The sequence below is a fragment of the Staurois parvus genome, unplaced genomic scaffold, assembly GCF_062004578.1.
Source record: "Staurois parvus isolate SC_StPar_1 unplaced genomic scaffold, SC_StPar_1.0 ptg000877l, whole genome shotgun sequence".
NCBI lineage: Eukaryota > Metazoa > Chordata > Amphibia > Anura > Ranidae > Staurois > Staurois parvus.
The window spans coordinates 1,044,257-1,064,643 of record NW_028318673.1 but is presented as its reverse complement, the minus strand read 5'-3'; the positions used below and the strand labels follow the sequence as shown (position 1 = coordinate 1,064,643).

The window sequence follows — 20,387 nt, the reverse complement described above, 5'->3', positions numbered from 1 at the left end:
AAGAAAGGGGAGATCCATGAGCAAATGCTCACTCCAGGAGGGAGAAATCCAGGAGTGAACGTTCACCATGGGAAGTGGAAATCCAGGAGTAAATGTTCAATGAAAGAAGGGGAGATCCAAGAGAGAATGTTCACTAATCTCCCACCCCTCTAACTGGCATCACCCCCTGTGCCAATCCTAGGTGTGCCTGGAGGAGAGCAGAAGGATGACTCTCTGTGGTGTCAGACTTCTCCCTTCTAACCCCCGACACCACAAGCCCAATAGGCAAACACTGCGCCCAACTGATGCTTCATAGCTACTTTCCAAGGTAGAGCTATTCCCTCCCACACCATGCAATATAGAGGCCTGAATACGCATGCGCGTGCCCGTATGGCACCAGTAACTTCAGTCTCTTGGTAACAGGATGAATGTTGGGGTCTTCAGCGAGACACTTTCATTGGTGCACTTACACTCCTATGGTAAAGTATCATTGTAATCCCGTGGCAGGATTTGTATAGCAAAGCAAACACTGTGTCTGTATAGCAGGACCATCTACACAACCCAGTGCCTGGTGAGTATGGGAGAAGTGTCATGTCTCTGTGTGCCGTGTTCCTGTCATCTGCCAGGGGGCAAAATCCCTCTCACCAGATCCTGGGACTAAGACCCAAACCATGGTCCTGGAAATGACCGGCTCCTGTGGTCACCTCACGATGAGCCCTTCACACTGTCGGTGTAGGCACTGTACTGTAGGCCACATCTCTCAGGTTGGATGTTCCCTGACTGATGCAGATACCTAAACATGAAGTGAACTGACCCTGAGCACTTCTCTGCCAGGTCCAGACTGTCTCCTGCCACATGCAGACTGCCTCCCCTCAGGAAAAACAAGATGGAGTCCTTCACTCTGCTCTCACTAAGCATGCTGGTCTCTGTAGTTCCATCCCTCATATCAGCCTATCAGGCCATTTCTGTTCAGGACTGCATATCCCACAATGCTTTGCAGCTGCACCTCCTGCTGAGAAAGTCCCTGTCATTGGCTCCTTCAATACCTCTTCTGATTGGCTCTCTCTGTATTACAGTCTGAGAGGAGAAGGGAGGGGCTGAAATCCCTGACTGCCTTGTGTGTATCCAGTGCAAGTGTCAGATTTCACAGGAGATGCCAGTCAGCAGGTTACAGCAGTCACAGATAGGAGTCATTTCCTCCCCTACACAAGGATCTACAGTCCATACACACCCAGCACAAGGCCGGGGTCACACTACCAGACGCTTCTCGGGGCTGCAGTTCCTCTGAGCTCCACAAGGTGGGGATCTCACTTCTACCCAGACAGGAACTGTCTATGGAAGACAGACAGGAAGTGATGTCAGGTACAGACAGGAAGTGATGTCAGGTACAGACAGGAAGAGATGTCAGGTACAGACAGGAAGTAGAGAGGAGACGTTGCTGGAAGTGGCAGCAGAGGAGGTAATAAGATGTTATTTCTTATTTACACCCATTAACCCCCCGTCATGTCCGTCCTCTTCCTCCATAGTCATGTCCGTCCTCTTCCTCCATAGTCATGTCTGTCCTCTTCCTCCATAGTCACTGTGACGTCTTTTATCTCCAGCAGATGATGATACACACATATATATTGTGGGAACCCAGATTAACCCCTTCAGGGGCAGAACATTCCCCCACTTCCGGGGCCGGAACATTCTCCTCATTGTGGAGAGGTGTCACCTTCTCACCTCAGCAGTCTATACTAATGGATTATACCACTTTTATAAGTGGCGGGGGATGGAGAATCCTATGACATCACACTGACCTCGCAGCTCCTCCTCCAATGTCCTTCCAACCAGAGTCATATAATCCTATGACATCACACTGACCTCACAGCTCCTCCTCCCAATGTCCCTCCATCCGGAGTCAGACAATCCTATGACATCACACTGACCTCACAGCTCCTCCTACCAATGTCCCTCCATCCGGAGTCAGAGAATCCTATGACATCACACTGACCTCACAGCCCCTCCTCCCAATGTCCCTCCATCCGGAGTCAGAGAATCCTATGACATCACACTGACCTCACAGCTCCTCCTCCCAATGTTCCTCCCTCCAGAGTCAGAAAATCCTATGATATCACACTGACCTCACAGCTCCTCCTCCCAATATCTCTATATCTAACTTTTTTCTGATGCTCTTAGGATGTGGGGGCCCCTTGGTATCCTCACATGTAAAGTGGGACTGTTGGTCCTGTGTTGTATGTAATGACATCAGAATGCTGCAACAAGCCTATACCCTGCATAGTGTGGGGGTCCTGTGGGGGGGAATTATACCTCAGCCTGAAGTGGGGCTTTAATAAAATGGAGACCTGAATGGAGAGGTGAGGAGGATTCTGGGAATATCATTTGATGTGACTATTTGTGTTCAGATGTAGAGTTTTCCTCCTGTGAAGTCTGGAGATCATATGACATCACATTGCCTCCACCTCCCTCCCTGATAGAAGAGAGAAAGAAGAAGAAGATTCTAGAAGTCACCAGAGAGATCACTGAGCTGCTGACAGGAGAGGTGAGCGGTGCCGGGAATTCTGGGACATTCTCCAGTAACAGACAAGGGATGTGTCTGGATGGTGACTGTATCATTGTGTGTGTCAGGTTCCTATAAGGTGTCAGGGTGTCACTGTCTATTTCTCCATGGAGGAGTGGGAGTATTTAGAAGGACACAAGGATCTCTACAAGGACGTCATGATGGACAATCAGCCGCCCCTCACATCACCGGGTAAGAGGAGACTTTATTGTAAAGGAGAGAGCAGTACGGAGGATCCACCTAGATCCCCCATCATCTGATAAACACATAGAAACAATGGATTCAGTCAGTGTGTGTGTTTCCTACAGATGGATCCAGTCATGGGAACCCACCACAGAGATGTCCCCATCCTCTGTATTCCCGGGATTCCACACAGGAAGGTCACACCATCCCTCACCATCATCAGGTAGATGAGGAACAATCACTGATAGTATCATTAGGATCTGTACATTATCTGCATTGTTACCATTGATGTCATTTTTATTATATATTCAGAGTGGAAACCTGAGAGATCCTAAAGTTGAGGTTAAAAAAGAGATAAAAGAGGAGGAGGATGAGGATGGGGGGATGGAGGAGTCAGAGCTTCTAAAAGAACACAAAGATCTGTACCAGGACACCATGGTGGAGTCATCCAGCTACAGGAACCCACCAGAGAGATGTCCTCTGTATTCCCGGGATTCCACACAGGAAGGTCACACCATCCCTCACCATCATCAGGTAGATGAGGAACAATCACTGATAGTATCATTAGGATCTGTACATTATCTGCATTGTTACCATTGATGGCATTTTTATTATATATTCAGAGTGGAATCCTCGGGGATGATAATATTGTTGTTAAAGAAGAGTATAAAGAGGAGGATGAGGAGTATGGAGTGATGGAGGAGTTTTCAGAAGGACACAAGGATATGATGGAGCCACCTAATACCAGGAACCCCCCAGAGAGATGTCACCGTCCTCTGTATTCCCGGGATTCCACACAGGAAGGTCACACCATCCCTCACTGTTACAAGGTTGGTGGGATGGAGAATCTAGAATATGGACTCACAGAAGTGATTTTTTTTTATGTGATGTCACAATATTGGAGTTTATGTTTTACAGATGAGCTCTTCTATTATTATTTTATTAGGGTGAAGATCCAATCGATATAGAATTTGAGGTGAAAGCAGAAGAAGAAGAGGCGTATGTGAGGGATGATCAGCAGTCTATGGAGGAGGATGGAATAACGGGGACATTTATAGAGGAGGACACTCCTACAGAGATCAGCACAGGTGGGTCATGAACACTAAATCCATTCCTCCACCCATACTGCTCACTGATTGGTCCAGAGTAGGGCGGGGACTGGGTGATATCAGCCTGTAATCCCCTGGTCACTTTCCTGAGCTGTGTTCCCCGTCCTGTATTCCTGGATTTCTCTCGGATAATCTTCCTTCTCTGTGCTGCAGACACAATTTATGTATCTAGACTGGATTTATGGAGGTTCTGGGGTTCAGCTGGCAGCAAAATGTTGATGTTCACCATAGATGTCTATGAGTCCAGCAAGATCTCTGACAGAACAATTCTCCCAGGGTTCCTTGCTCGGTGGTCTGCTGGCTGTGCCGGGTGGAGGGATATGTCTGTAGTGTCTCAGACCCAAGTCACTGAGTGCAGTCTCAGGAGATGGGAGGCAGCGGTGTGGGATCTCTGCAACTTGTCTACAGTAAACATTTAATGTTCCACTGATTACTGAATACCAATATTATGAGTCCTGACCCTTACACTGTATAATTTATATTGTACATTACATACTCCTGACCCCTGCACTATATACTCTATGTTGTACATTACATACTCCTGACCCCTGCACTATATACTCTATGTTGTACATTACATATTCCTGACCCCTGCACTATTTACTCTATGCTGTACATTACATACTCCTGACCCCTGCACTATATTCTCTATGTTGTACATTACATACTCCTGACCCCTGCACTATATTCTCTATGTTGTACATTACATACTCCTGACCCCTGCACTATATTCTCTATGTTTTACATTCCATACTCCTGACCCCTGCACTATATACTCTATGTTGTACATTACATACTCCTGACTCCTGCACTATATACTCTATGTTGTACATTACATACTCCTGACTCCTGCACTATATACTCCATGTTGTACATTACATACTCCTGACCCCTGCACTATATACTCTATGTTGTACATTACATCCTCCTGACCCCTGCACTATATACTCTATGTTGTACATTACATACTCCTGACCCCTGCACTATATACTCTATGTTGTACATTACATACTCCTGACCCCTGCACTATATTCTCTATGTTTTACATTCCATACTCCTGACCCCTGCACTATATACTCTATGTTGTACATTCCATACTCCTGACCCCTGCACTATATTCTCTATGTTGTACATTCCATACTCCTGACCCCTGCACTATATACTCTATGTTGTACATTACATACTCCTGACTCCTGCACTATATACTCTATGTTGTACATTACATACTCCTGACTCCTGCACTATATACTCCATGTTGTACATTACATACTCCTGACCCCTGCACTATATACTCTATGTTGTACATTACATCCTCCTGACCCCTGCACTATATAATCTATGTTGTACATTACATACTCCTGACCCCTGCACTATATTCTCTATGTTGTACATTCCATACTCCTGATTCCTGCACTATATACTCTATGTTGTACATTACATACTCCTGACCCCTGCACTATATACTCTATGTTGTACATTACATACTCCTGACCCCTACACTATATACTCTATGTTGTACATTACATACTCCTGACTTCTTCTCTCCCCCCTCCCCCCACTGCTATATATACACATAATATGGATTCTCTTTTGTTCCCCCCATTTCCTCCCAGCTGGACATTTTATATCGGATGATGTGATTGGAGCACAGACTTTTACATGGTGATAATAATGTGATAACATCCTCCAACTTTGGACCCTTAAACAGAAAGTGATAATGAGGGAGGAGTCAATACCCCAATGATGGTGGTCTTCAGGATCAGTCCAGTCTTCATCTTGGTTGTACTCCCCCCATCCTCACTCTCTGACCTCTGGTGGGGCTCAGCCCCGCTGTTCTTCATGACTAATTCATGGAGTAAATAAGGAAGTGCAGTACTTCTTGTGTTGGGAAGATGGCGATGAGTGATAGAGGGGGTGGGGACCCTCGTCCTATAATACCCTCATCACTGTCCCTCCTATAAAAGACAGTTCTGGTTGTTTCCTCACTCTCTGACTAAGGTCCATGAATAAAGAAATGACCTGGTAGGAGATCAGAGGAGCCATTTCCTAGTTCCCTTGAGGGTGGAATTGTAAGCTCCTCAGAGACCAAGCTGCCTGATGTGGGCGGAGTCCTGGTTTGGGGGAACCAATCAGCTCCTGTCTAATAATCCTCTTTGTCTTTGTATTTTAGTCCATGGCCGGGAGATGAGGGAAACCTCCGAGGATTGTCTCACTTTGTCTCCAGACTGGAAAGTAGAAGATGAGGACATCACACAGTATAGTCCAGGAGAAAACCCGGCTCCCTCCAATGTCCATCCGGCTCCACCCAGTGTAGATGGACCATCGGATTCCTCATATCCTGAGGAACCTCCGACTGTGCGGGACCAGGCCGGCCTTCCAACAGGGAAGAGGTTCTCCTGTACTGAGTGCGGGAAATGTTTCCACTACAAATCCAAACTTAATGTGCATAAAAGAACTCACACGGGGGAGAAGCCGTATTCCTGTCCTGAGTGTGGGAAACTTTTTTCAGATAACTCCAATCTTTACACACATCAGAGATCTCACACAGGAGAGAAGCCGTATTCCTGTCCTGAGTGTGGGAAATGTTTTTCAGTCAAGTCCATTCTTTACAAACATCAGAAATCTCACACAGGGGAGAAGCCATATTCCTGTCTTGAGTGCGGGAAATGGTTTTCAGTCAAGTTCAGTCTTTACACACATCAGAGATTGCACACGGGGGAGAAGCCGTATTCCTGTCCTGAGTGCGGGAAATGTTTCAGTTCTAAAAATAATCTTAATAGGCATAAAAGATCTCACACAGGGGAGAAGCCGTATTCCTGTCCTGAGTGCGGGAAATGTTTTTCAGAGAAGTCCCATCTTTACACACATCAGAGATCTCACACAGGGGAGAAGCTGTATTCCTGTCCTGAGTGCGGGAAATGGTTTTCAGAAAAGTCCAGTCTTCAGAAACATCAGAGATCTCACACAGGGGATAAGCCGTATTCCTGTCCTGAGTGCGGGAAATGTTTTTCAGTGAGGTCCTATCTTTCCAGGCATCAGAGATCTCACACGGGGGAGCAGCCATATTCCTGTCCTGAGTGCGGGAAATGTTTTTCAAGCAACTCTAATCTTTACACACATCAGAGATCTCACACGGGGGAGAAGCCGTATTCCTGTCCTAAGTGCGGGAAATGTTTTTCAAGCAACTCTAATCTTTACACACATCAGAGATCTCACACAGGGGAGAAGCCGTATTCCTGTCCTGTGTGTGGGAAATGTTTTGCACATATGTCCATTCTTCACAAACATCAGAGATCTCACACGGGGGAGAAGCTGTATTCTTGTACTGAGTGCGGAAAATGTTTTTTAGAGAAGTGTTATCTTTCCAGACATCAGAGATCTCACACAGGGGAAAAGCCATATTCCTGTTCTGAGTGCGGGAAATGTTTTTTGCAGAAGTCCGATCTTTCCAGACATCAGAGATCTCACACAGGGGAGAAGCCATATTCCTGTCCTGAGTGCGGGAAATGTTTTTCACAGAAGTCCGATCTTTCCAGACATCAGAGATCTCACACAGGTGAGAGGCCGTATTCCTGTCCTGAGTGAGGGAAATGTTCCTCACTGAAATCCTGTCTTCCTGTACATCAGGGATCTTACACAACCCTGGAGGTGTATTAGTGCCTTGAGTGCGGGAAATGTCTTCTAGATGAATGTTGCTGGACATCCCAGCTCTCATGTGGGGAAGAAGCACACCCTGATATATGAAAGGATGATTTTCTTTATCCCCTCAGAGACCCCCGGTCTGTGGAGAGATTCCTGGTCTATCAGCAGAATTCTGGGAACACCCCTCGAACACGGAAATAACGGCAGCTTATGTTCAGAGATGTTCAAAGTTTATTAGACATTACTAAGATTATATAGGATACAGAAATAATAAGGGGGGGGAGCGAGTTCTGGAACTGTAACTTGTAAGTTTCCATCATGAGCTAACTACATGAAACATGACATATACATTTCTTGGTATAAATTGTTTTTGCTAGCTTTCTGAGAAATAGTCGGGCAAAGAAAACTTCAGGGGCATGTTATCTTTTGTTGATACATTCTTCACCAAACTAAAACTTCTAATATATCTGCAAAAACCTAACTTAATACTTAAAATGGCGTACATCAACACAATGGAGGTTCTCTAGATCCTTTCAATCCCCTCTTAGATCATGAACATGATCTCAATTCTTTACCTCATTCATCTTTTTGTACATAGCCAGATACCCTTCATTTGTATTTTGCGGCTTGGTAGCTCTAGCAATACAATATAATAAACATTTAAAACATAGATATAAAAATAAAACAAAAAACAATATCATGACTATTCTTACAGCGATACCTTTCATCCATGAAAAGACGGAACCAAATCCTGATCCTAGCCAATCAAAAGGAGTCCATCCATCTTTTCCTATAGCTCTAGCTTCTTCCATTAAACCATCTACCTGTTCCCTGTGTTGCTTTATTATTTCATAATAATCTGGAACAGTCATTGTGGTATTATATATCCAAGTACAACATTCAGAATCCTCTGTCATCTCACACAGACCTGTCAGAGCAGCACTCATGCTTTCAATAGCTAATTCTTGCATCTCCAGCTGTTCTCTAATAGCTCTGGTCTCAGTATTTAGCAACCCCATTTCCTTAGAGGTCCTCTCCAGTATATCATCAATAATGTTTGTGTAATTATTTATTGTGTTCATGAGTGTTATTCCCCATCCCGTGTAGGCAGGGAACCATGACCAAACCTTATCGCCTGTACAGAATAGATCTACCTTTTCTTGTTTGGTTTCCCTTCTCTGTCTCAGAGTTAGTTGGTGTTTTGGGTATGTACTGGCTTTTACCTGGTGTTCCTTCTGGTCTATAGCTGCCATGATTGGCACTAATTGGGCTACATAGCACCAGCCCTGGACATTACTTGGTATCCAAGGGTAACAGATCTTACCACAACAGATATAGGTATTGTTTCCCAAGGAAATTGGAAATTTTTGTATTGCAGAATGAAATTCAGGGGTGACAACAAGTGTGAAATAAAAAAGAAGTTTTCCAAACATAGTTTTCCCCACATTGTCTTGTATCCCTTCTAAACTTTCATTCAGGGCTCTACCATTTACTTGCCAGAGTTTCACAGAAGAAGTTCCATCCCTCCTTCCAGGATCAGATACATTTAATATGGACTGAGAGCACATTCCCCTTCCCTTGTGGGAAGTATTCCCCAGTCTAAAACACCAATCAGGGAGTTGAGTGACTCCCAGAGTTGGAAAAGATATGGTGGCATTAGAAGTAATATTGGTCAAACCAATACTTACATTCCCTGTTATTAACAAAAATATTTTGCCTGGAGCGGCCAGAAGAGGAATTTCCTATGTGCTGGGATGTAACTTACTACATATCCAACATTTATCAGAACCTGACGTTTGAGCATAAGCAGATTTAAACTGCATCATCAACATTTTCCTGAAAAAGGATTGTTCTCTTCAAAACTTCTTTTTGACTTTCTTTCACTTTTGGTTATCTGGGTCTCATTTAAATCTAGTCCTTGACCACAGATACCTTTTATTAGGCCCAAGTCCTCAGGGTGATAAATACAGTTAGTTAGGATCCATACTGGCAGGAAAAAGAGCAGTCAGTGTGCCCAATAGGACCCAGATCTTCAAAGCACCATGAGGGGCAGTAAGAAATGTCATCTTCAGGGTCTTTTTCACTTACTTCACCCGCTCTTTGAGGATTTTCCTCTCATACTTCACCTCCTTTTTCCATCTCGTGTTTCTCAGGTGTTTGGTTCACCTTCTTCACTCGACTAGCATGGATCCAGGACTGGGAATTCTCCACCAGAACAGCCGTTCTGGTAACCGCTATCACCGTAGTAGGTGGTCCAAAGGGGTAGCCTTGCTTCTTGTCTTTAGGGAGTTGGCGGACCACTACGACATCTCCCACTTGGAAAAGGTGTGTTGGTTCCTGAAAAGATAAAGGAGAGGTGTGAGTAACATTTCTTTCAATCTGATCTAAAGTCTGAATCCGTTTTCTCACATATTCTTGTTGTTCCAGGTCAAGGTCCCCTCTTTCTAACATAAGTGGCTGTCTAGCCCAAGGAGTGGGGAACGGTCTTCCCATTAATATTTCAAAAGGAGATAACCCTGTAGTCTTATTAGGTGTCATTCTTACCTCTGCTAGAATTGCAGGTAACATCTTCTTCCAGTGGGTATAGGTTCCTCCAGTGGCCTTCCTCAACTTATCCTTAATTGTCCAGTTCATCCTTTCTACTATACCCCAACTTTGAGGATGATAGGGAATATGACATTTCCAATCTAAGTACTTTTACCAGGTCTTGGCATACCTTGGCCACAAAGGCTGGTCCGTTATCAGAATTTATCTGCAGCGGACATCCCCATCTGGGTATTATCTCCTGTGTAAGAATTCTGACTACAGTTTGTGCGTCTTCTTTGTTAGTGACAAATGCTTCCACCCATCTGCTGAACATATCCACCATTACCAACAAAAACTCTTGCCTCTGTCCTGTTTTTGGCATGTGGGTAAAATCTATTTGTAAATTGGTGAAAGGTGTAGTTGGGTACACTAGATGCTGGTGTTGTGATTTCTTTGGGTTCTGTGGATTGTTCCTTATACATGTAATGCACCTGGAAACATATTCTTTCACCAACCTAGATAAACCTGTAATGTAAAAATCCTGCAATAATGTTTCACATGTCGTTTTCCATCCTCTATGTCCTAGACCGTGGTACTGTGCAATGAACAATGGGGCACTTGACATGGGAATGCATGGTTTCCCCTCTAAGCACAGTAGACCAGAAGCTGGATCTAGTTGTGCTCCAGAACCATTCCAGTCTGCTAGATCGACTTCTGTAGCAAATGTTTGTAAATCTGCATACATCTGGTCATGTGGGGTAGTTGTGACGCCTGAAGTGGACATAGACATCTGCTCACTGGCCACCTGTTGTAATGCGGCTTCCTTTGCTACCTTATCTGCTAATGCATTTCCTTTGGCAATATGATCTCTGTGATTTGTATGTGCCCTGCAATGAAGAATGGCTAATGTTTTTGGTAACTGTATGGCTTTGAGTAGATCAGATATCAAGGAAGAGTGAGATATGGTTTTGCCATCAGCAGCAATGAATCCTCTTCTCTCCCAAATGACCCCAAAATCGTGTACAGCACCATGGGGGTACTTAGAGTCTGTGTAAATGTTGACATCCTGTCCTGCAAATAATTGACATGCTCTTGTAAGGGCAATCAGTTGGGCTGCTTGGGCTGACTGATATGGGATTGGCTTTGCCTCGAGTATTTTGTCAGGAAGTTGCACAATGGCATATCCTGCATGGTAAGTATTATCATTTGGCCTAGAGCATGAGCCATCTACAAACACATCTGGGGCCCCATCAAGAGCCACAGCTGACATGTCGGGCCTAGGGGAAGTGTCTTGCTGTATGTGGGTTATACAATTGTGTTCTGGTGCCACTTCATCCTGTTCCCCCTTTAGCCCCAATAGGGCATTCAAAATTGGAGCAGGGCCTGAATTTACCGAAGAATATTTAATAATCAAGTTGGGATCAGATAGAAGAATCACTTCATATCCGCTCAACCTTTGTGCTGACATGTGTTGAGTGTGTATGTTTTTCAGTAGTAAGGACACTTGGTGTGTGGTGTGTAGGGTAGTTTCATGTCCCAATGTGAAAGAAATAGCCATCTCCACCACCATCACGCACGATGCAAAAACTCTCAGACAAGCAGGCATGCCCTGAACCTGAGTTGGCACTACTTTGGAAAAAAAAAGCTACAGGGCGGAGCTTGCCTCCATGTTCCTGAGCCAGGACCCCCGCCATGGTTGTACAATTTTCCCCCGCATACAGATGAAACATTTTCTTATAGTCAGGTAGTCCAAGACCAGGGGCCGTTACCATAGCATTCTTCAGGTACACAAAGGCATCAACCATTTCATTTGACCATGTGAGAATGTCAGGTGATTCTGAAAGTGTGGCAGATCTCAGAGTGTGATCATAGAATGAACAATCAGGTATCCATTGGCGGCAGTAACCAATCATACCAAGAAAAGTTAGCATGTCCTTTTTTGTTTGTGGGCGGGGCAGACCCACGAGAGCCGCAGCTCTTTTGTGACTGACATTCCTCTCACCATGACTTAGAGTAAACCAAGGTATTCAACCTGTTTTTGGCACCATTGCAATTTCTTTTTAGATGCTTTGTGACCATTCCCTGACAACCATTCTAACAGAGACCAACTATCCTCCTGACTGGCCACCTGACTTGGACTACAAATCAATAGGTCCCACATATATAATGAGGACCAAACCATTGGGAGGGGTCCAGGACCTCAGTGTGGTCTGGAGGGCAAGTGAGTAGACTGCAGGCAAATCTACAAAACCCTGGGGCATTCTACACCAGCTCATCTGGCAATTTCAGAATATAAATACAAATAGCGCCCTTGTCTGGTGGTCCACAGGAACCGAAAAAAATGCATTTGTTAAATCAATCACTGTAAAATATTCTGCATCGGACGGAATGGAGGTGAGGAGTGATGGGACATCAGGCACTATTGGGGCTAATGGAACCACCAAATTATTTATGGCCCTCAAATCTTGTACAAACCTATAAGAGCCATCCGGCTTCCTAACAGGATTGATAGGTGTGTTGTAAGGAGAAACCGTTTCTTCTACCTTCTGTTTACATGCTGTAGCAATAGGGAGGGAAGCCTTATTCTTGAAAACCCTTTTTAGTTCTGTGTCAAGCTCCTCCCACATAGTTTCTCCCCCTTCTGTGGTATTCAGTTTATAGGCAGTAGCCTGTGTATTACTTGGTTCTATGTGACTAATGCTTTTTACATTTATCCAATCCCAAGCTGGATTATTTCCCAGAATACCATCAATGATCAATCTCATATCTTCCTGTGTGTAATTTCTTCCTAAACATGCCTTTTTTACATAAGCAAGTGTACCTCCAGGAGATACTGTAGGCTTGGGACAATGTTTAACAATCTTATTAATATCTTCTAATTCTATGGGGTTTTTTTAGAATTAGTTCTCCTGCTGTGAGAAAAGGTAGTGTCAATATAGCCAACTCCTTTCCTCCTACGGCCCCCTCATCTTCTCTTTTTCCCTCTTGTTTCTTATCCATGGATCTAAACTGCATTCTAAATTCCTCCACATCTCTGCCCTTTCTATGACTGGTGTCACTTCTTCTCCATTGACCATCCTTTTTCTGTAATTTTATTATATTTACCTGTCCCTGTTCTTCGTATTCCAACTCTCCTTCGTCGTCATTATTCTCTGTAAGGATGCCTTGAACTTGGCTGCCCTCTTTGTCTGGTGATTTTATACTAATAATCTGTTTGGGTCTAGTGGAGGGGCCTGGCTGTATTGGCCGTAGATCCGGGATGGGAAGTGGCGCAGGGACAGGGACAGGGGCTGGAGGGGCAGGGACTGGAGGGGCAGGGGCAGGAGCTGCAGAGACAGGAGCAGGGGCTGGAGGGGCATTAGGCTGGGGAGTAATAATCCCCAAACTAATCAAAAAATCATCATCAGCAGCATTTTTAAAACCACTTAATGAAGGATATATATTATACGGAGGGGGTGGGATTGGTGTCTGAACTGTTTTCAGTCCAATCTTGGGTCTGCATGTCTTTTCAGATTGATGCTTTTCCTGGCATATTTTTAATGTATCCAATTTCAACTTCCTCTTTTGTTTTAAAGAGAAAATCAAATTGAACTTTCCCTTGCTATTATCAACCCAATACGGTGACCATTTTAACCAGTTTTCTCCCCCTTTCTTGGGAATGGGTCTGTACTCCCCATAGCTTCTGTCCAGCCTGCCATACAATCCACCCAGGGATTTATTAAATAATAGTCCGTTCCACAAACTCTAGCAACATAATCCTTACAATTTTCTCCCTTTTCTGGGGGACCTGGTGGGTAACTACCTCCTTGACCCATATTTAGACAGTGGATAAAACAATTTTACCTTCAAATCTTATTTTGTTCCACACAACAAATTATCTTATACTTCTACGCAACAGAAAGAAAAAGCAAAAGACAGATAAACCAGAATCTGCTCCACAGACTTATTAACCTCTTGATAACTTCCCAAAAGTTATCTCTTCACTGTTTTACCAAAAACAGTGTGTTCTACCAGAGAACTGTGTTTACCAAAACACCTTTTTTTATAGTGCACTATTTTGTAACTCTACCAAAGAGTTAAGTCTGCTTTACCAAAAGCAGCTACAGGTTATCACGGGTCTATATAGACAATACAGAATGATTCAAGACCTTCCCTCAACACAGGGCAAGAAAGAGCTTTTAGTCATAAAAAGACAAAAGGTTTACTTACCAAGTGAGGTGGGTGGTCATCCCGGGCTGAGCCCCCAGCTGAAAGGAATGATTTTCTTTTCCCCTCAGAGACCCCCGGTCTGTGGAGAGATTCCTGGTTTATCAGCAGAATTCTGGGAACACCCCTTGAACACGGAAATCACGACAGCTTATGTTCAGAGATGTTCAAAGTTTATTAGACATTAATAAGATTATATAGACTACAGATAATCATAAGGGAGGGGGGAGCGAGTTTCAAAACTGTAACTTTCCATCATGAGCTAACTACATGAAACATAACATATACATTTCTTGGTACAAATTGTTTTGGCTAACTTTCTGGAATAACAGCCAGACAAAGACATTGTCAGGGTCATGTTAGCTTCTGTTGATACATCCTTGAACAACTGAAAACAGTTTCATTAAACTTCTAATATCTCTACAAAAAACTAACTTAATACTTAAAATGGCGTACATAATACAAAATGGAAGTTATCTAGATCCTTTCAGGTGCTCAGTGAGGATAGAAGCAAACCAACCCCACCACCTTTCTGACCACTGGGTCTGGGTTAGTGGGTCCAGAGGAGGCCTCCATAGGAAAGTGCTGCGGTGGAAGCAGAATCTGCTGCTTGGAGTCAGGTTTCTGTAATTGTTAGTAGGTTAAGGGAGCGGGAGACAAAAAGGTCATGGACAGAGGTGAGATTATTACAGACAGAGCGGGCATTCCAGATCGCACATGAAAAAGGGAGGGTGGTTTTTGGGAGCACGGGGGCAAATATTAAATTGAGGGGATTGCAGCTATTCCTGGAGGAAAGAGGGTGCCTGGTGTGGGGGTGAAATACTGGAGGACCAGGGTTTGGGGAGATATCCCCAGAGGTTAGGAGAAGGAGGATGCCTGGTGTGGGGGTGAGATAGTGGAGGACCAGGGTTTGGGGAGATATCCCCAGAGGTTAGGAGAAGGAGGGTGCCTGGTGTGGTGGTGAGATAGTGGAGGACCAGGGTTTGTGGAGATATCCCCAGAGGTTAGAAGAAGGAGGGTGCCTGGTGTGGGGGTGAGATAGTGGAGGACCAAGGTTTGGGGAGATAACCCCAGAGATTAGGAGAAGGAGGATGCCTGGTGTGGGGGTGAGATAGTGGAGGACCAGGGTTTGGGGAGATATCCCCAGAGATTAGGAGAAGAAAGAAGGAGGATGCCTGGTGTGGGGGTGAGATAGTGGAGGACCAGGGTTTGGGGAGATATCCCCAGAGGTTAGGAGAAGGAGGGTTCCTGGTGTGGGGGTGAGATAGTGGAGGACCAGGGTTTGGGGAGATATCCCCAGAGGTTAGGAGAAGAAGGAGGATGCCTGGTGTGGGGGAGAGATCCCCAGAGGTTAGGAGAAGGAGGGTGCCTGGTGTGGGGGTGAGATAGTGGAGGACCAGGGTTTGGGGAGATATCCCCAGAGGTTAGGAGAAGGAGGATGCCTGGTGTGAGGGAGAGATAGTGGAGGACCAGGGTTTGGGGAGATACCCCCAGAGGTTAGGAGAAGGAGGATGCCTGGTGTGGGGGTGAGATAGTGGAGGACCAGGGTTTGGGGAGATATCCCCAGAGGTTAGGAGAAGGAGGGTGCCTGGTGCAGGGGTGAGATAGTGGAGGACCAGGGTTTGGGGAGATATCCCCAGAGGTTAGGAGAAGGAGGGTGCCTGGTGTGGGGGTGAGATAGTGGAGGACCAGGGTTTGGGGAGATACCCCCAGATGTTAGGAGAAGGAGGGTGAGGAAAGTAAGATGGGAGCGGGATGTACACGAGCGCACATGCCTTCCAGTCCTGGTGTTTGGGTCAGCAGGAGAGTGAAGTATCAGCAGGAGGTGATGAGAGCAGTAGTAGGGAGATGGTAGCAGTGAGGGGGAGATGTACAGGTTTTGGGGTGGAGCAGAGGGGTAAAGATGTTAGATTTTGGGAACGCAGGAAAGTAATATGAAAAGGAGTAGAGGGGACATAATAAAAGGTACATGGAGTGGGACTTGTTGGGAAGGGGTTAATTTGGCCCCCGGGATGATCTGGAGGACCCCTCGGAATTCTGGGAGCATACAATGACAGACCGCAGAAGCAGGATGGTTCTAAGTATGCTCATTTATTGGTAGCAAAAGAAGGATTTAAATACAATTATGGAGGGAGGATGTCTCTCCATCCAATCAGATTATTACAACCAATATCGATTCAACCAATCAGAACATCATTAGCTAAACGTATTTCATAACATGATCTCATCCTAATAAGTATTATTATATACAAATACTGTGTTGTGCAGAAATCAAAGTCCAATATCTGTAGCTGGCGTGATATGACACATTTCGGGCAGGTTGACATGACATATTAGAATTTGTATAAACAGTAGCAGAGTAAATACTCCGTATTGATTTCATCAACGTTCTCTGTCTGTGAGATGTTAGTATGTTTCAGAATTATTGAAATAGATTTTAGAGAGGTATTAGAGATGAACCCTTTCCCACACAGGACTCAGACTTGTAGGAGATGTTTCCCAGGGTGTTTGCTCGCAGTCTGTCCAGCATGCAGGAGAGTTTCTTGTTGTATCTTCCTGCTGCTTGAGTTCTCCTGCTTTAGTTCAACTGCTGTGTTTAACTGTGTCTCCGCACTCCATCAAAACAGCACTCATGCAAAAGCAGCACCCCATCTGTGACTATGCGCCCCCATGAGCTGATCTAAATTTATAGGGAGATGGCCAAATGAGCACTCATCTCCGCCCCAATTAGTAACTGATAAGGATCACATGAATAGGGGGGATGATTCTCAAGCACAGACCAGACACAGGCCACAGTCATTAAAAAAGGTGCAACTAGAGGTGTGAACTAATCAACACAAACAGACAAATATATATATATATACACTATTTGTTCTGAAATTAAAAGGAGTCAATGTGCTGTTGTAGTTTATAGTGGAGAGCAGATAGCAGCATTTACCTGTGAAAAGCAGGGAAGGTATGATTAGACTGCTGTGTTCAACTGCGTCTTAGCAATCCTTCAAAAACAACACACGCAAAAGCAGCACCCCATCTGTGACTGTGCCCCCCCAATCTGAGAAATACTCCTGACCCCTGCACTATATACTCTGCTGTGCATTACATACTCCTGACACCTGCACTATATACTCTATGTTGTACATTACATACTCCTGACCCCTGCACTATATACTCTATGTTGTACATTACATACTCCTGACCCCCTGCACTATATACTCTATGTTGTACATTACATACTCCTGACCCCTGCACTATATACTCTATGTTGTACATTACATACTCCTGACCCCTGCACTATATACTATGTTGTACATTACATACTCCTGACCCCTGCACTATATACTCTATGTTGTACATTACATACTCCTGACCCCTGCACTATATACTCTACGTTGTACATTACATACTCCTGACCCCTGCACTATATACTCTATGTTGTACATTACATACTCCTGACCCCTGCACTATATACTCCATGTTGTACATTACATACTCCTGACCCCTGCACTATATACTCTATGTTGTACATTACATAGTCCTGACATCTGCTCTCTCCCCTCCGCCCACTGCTATATATACACATAATATGGATTCTCTTTTGTTCCCCCCATTTCCTCCCAGCTGGACATTTTATATCGGATGATGTGATTGGAGCACAGACTTTTTCATGGTGATAATAATGTGATAACATCCTCCAACTTTGGACCCTTAAACAGAAAGTGATAATGAGGGAGGAGTCAATACCCCAATGATGGTGGTCTTCAGGATCAGTCCAGTCTTCATCTTGGTTGTTCTCCCCCCATCCTCACTCTCTGACCTCTGGTGGGGCTCAGCCCTGCTGTTCTTCATGACTAAATCATGGAGTAAATAAGGAAGTGCAGTACTTCTTGTGTTGGGAAGATGGCGATGAGTGATAGAGGGGGTGGGGACCCTCGTCCTATAATCCCCTCATCACTGTCCCTCCTATAAAAGACAGTTCTGGTTGTTTCCTCACTCTCTGACTAAGGTCCATGAATAAATAAATGACCTGGTAGGAGATCAGAGGAGACATTTCCTAGTTCCCTTGAGGGTGGAATTGTAAGCTCCTCAGAGACCAAGCTGCCTGATGTGGGCGAAGTCCTGGTTTGGGGGAACCAATCAGCTCCTGTCTAGTAATCCTCTTTGTCTTTGTATTTTAGTCCATGGCCGGGAGATGAGGAAAACCTCCGAGGATTGTCTCACTTTGTCTCCAGACTGGAAAGTAGAAGATGAGGACATCACACAGTATAGTCCAGCAGAAAACCCGGCTCCCTCCAATGTCCATCCAGCACCACCCAGCGTAGATGGACCATCGGATTCCTCGTATCCTGAGGAACCTCAGACTGTGCGGGACCGGGCCGGCCTTCCAACAGGGAAGAGCTTCTCCTGTACTGAGTGCGGGAAATGTTTCCGTTATAAATCCTATCTTAATAGGCATCAAAGATCTCACACGGGAGAAAAGCCGTATTCCTGTCCTGAGTGCGGGAAATGTTACCATTGTAAATCCAAACTGAATGTGCATAAAAGATCTCACACGGGGGAGATGCCGTATTCCTGTCCTGAGTGCGGGAAATGCTTTTCAGTCAAGTCCACTCTTTACATACATCAAAGATCTCACACAGGGGAGAAGTCATATTCATGTCCTGAGTGCGGGAAATGTTTTTCACAGAAGTTCGATCTTTACATACATCAGAGATGTCACACAGGGGAGAAGCCGTATTCATGTCCTGAGTGCGGGAAATGTTTTTCACAGAAGTCCAGTCTTCACAAACATCAGAGATCTCACACAGGGGAGAAGCCATATTCCTGTCTTGAGTGCGGGAAATGTTTTTCACTGAAGTCCAATTTTTACAGACATCAGAGAACTCACACGGGGGAGAAGCCGTATTCCTGTCCTGAGTGCGAGAAATATTTTTCAGAGAAGTCCGATCTTCACAAACATCAGAGATCTCACACAGGGGAGAAGCCATATTCCTGTCCTGAGTGCGGGAAATGTTTTTCACAGAAGTCCCATATTTCCAGCCATCAGAGATGTCACACGGGGGAGAAGCCTTATTCTTGTCCTGAGTGCAAGAACTGTTTTTCAGACAAGTCCAGTCTTCATAAACATCAGAGATCTCACATGGAGGAGAAGCCTTATTCCTGTCCTGAGTGTGGAAAATGTTTTGTACAAAAATCAAAGCTTGAAACACATCAGCGATCTCACACGGGGGAGAGGCCATATTCTTGTCCTGAGTGTGGGAAATGTTTTTCACAGAAGTCCATTCTTAACACACATCAAAGATCTCACATGGGGGAGAAGCCGTATTCCTGTCCTGAGTGTGGGAAATGTTTTTCAGACAAGTCAAACCTTTCCAGACATCAGCGATCTCACACGGGGGAGAGGCCATATTCTTGTCCTGAGTGTGGGAAATGTTTTTCACAGAAGGCCCATCTTTACAAACATCAGAGATCTCACATGTAGGAGAAGCTTTATACCTGTCCCGAGTGCGGGAAATGTTTTTCAGACAAGTCCAGTCGTTCCAGACATCAGAGATCTCACACGGTGAAGAAGCCACTTTCCTGTCCTGAGTGAGGGAAATGTTCCTCACTGAAGTCCTGTCTTCCTGTACATCAGGGGTCCCACACAACCCTGGCGGTGTATTAGTGCCTTGAGTGCGGGAAATGTCTTCTAGATGAATGTTGCTGGACATCCCAGCTCTCATGTGGGGAAGAAGCACACCCTGATATACACCTCAGATATACTCCATGACTGATCTTCATCATGGAAGAAACAGTTCATAAGGAGATCAGAGGTCCCCAGAGACATGGATGAAGTGTGGGACCGGTTCGGCCATTGATGGCAGGAGAAGAATAAAAATGGAGTCCTGCCCTGTGATTGGCTGAATACATTTTGTGGTGGGAGATTTCACAAACACTTATAGATCTATTAAATAAAAGTTTAATAAATGTGACCGGCATTCACCCGGCTGTGACATCTTTTGGCCACATTTTATTTCATATGATCATTGGCTCCAAATAGGGACCATCATTTCATATTCTGCGACTTTTACTGATGGAGGTATTTCAGGAAAATACTGCATTATGACCACTAGATGGAGCCGACAATCAAAGGAAATCACTGTGTTAAATCACATAGGTCCAGAATTTGTCATGTCTGGATGGAC

General features: G+C 44.8%; 1 protein-coding gene across 1 annotated transcript; it reads left to right on the top strand.

Moving 5' to 3' along the window:
• The first annotated feature begins 67 nt into the window (after positions 1 to 67).
• On the top strand, positions 68 to 20,036 carry LOC149443093 (uncharacterized). The gene is made up of 5 exons (XM_089655942.1): positions 68 to 88; positions 3,035 to 3,256; positions 3,346 to 3,526; positions 6,146 to 7,392; positions 18,284 to 20,036. The coding sequence occupies exons 1-5, from the start codon at positions 68 to 70 to the stop codon at positions 19,682 to 19,684; spliced, it is 3,072 nt and encodes a 1,023-aa protein (XP_089512068.1). The 3' UTR covers positions 19,685 to 20,036.
• Positions 20,037 to 20,387: the final 351 nt, after the last annotated feature.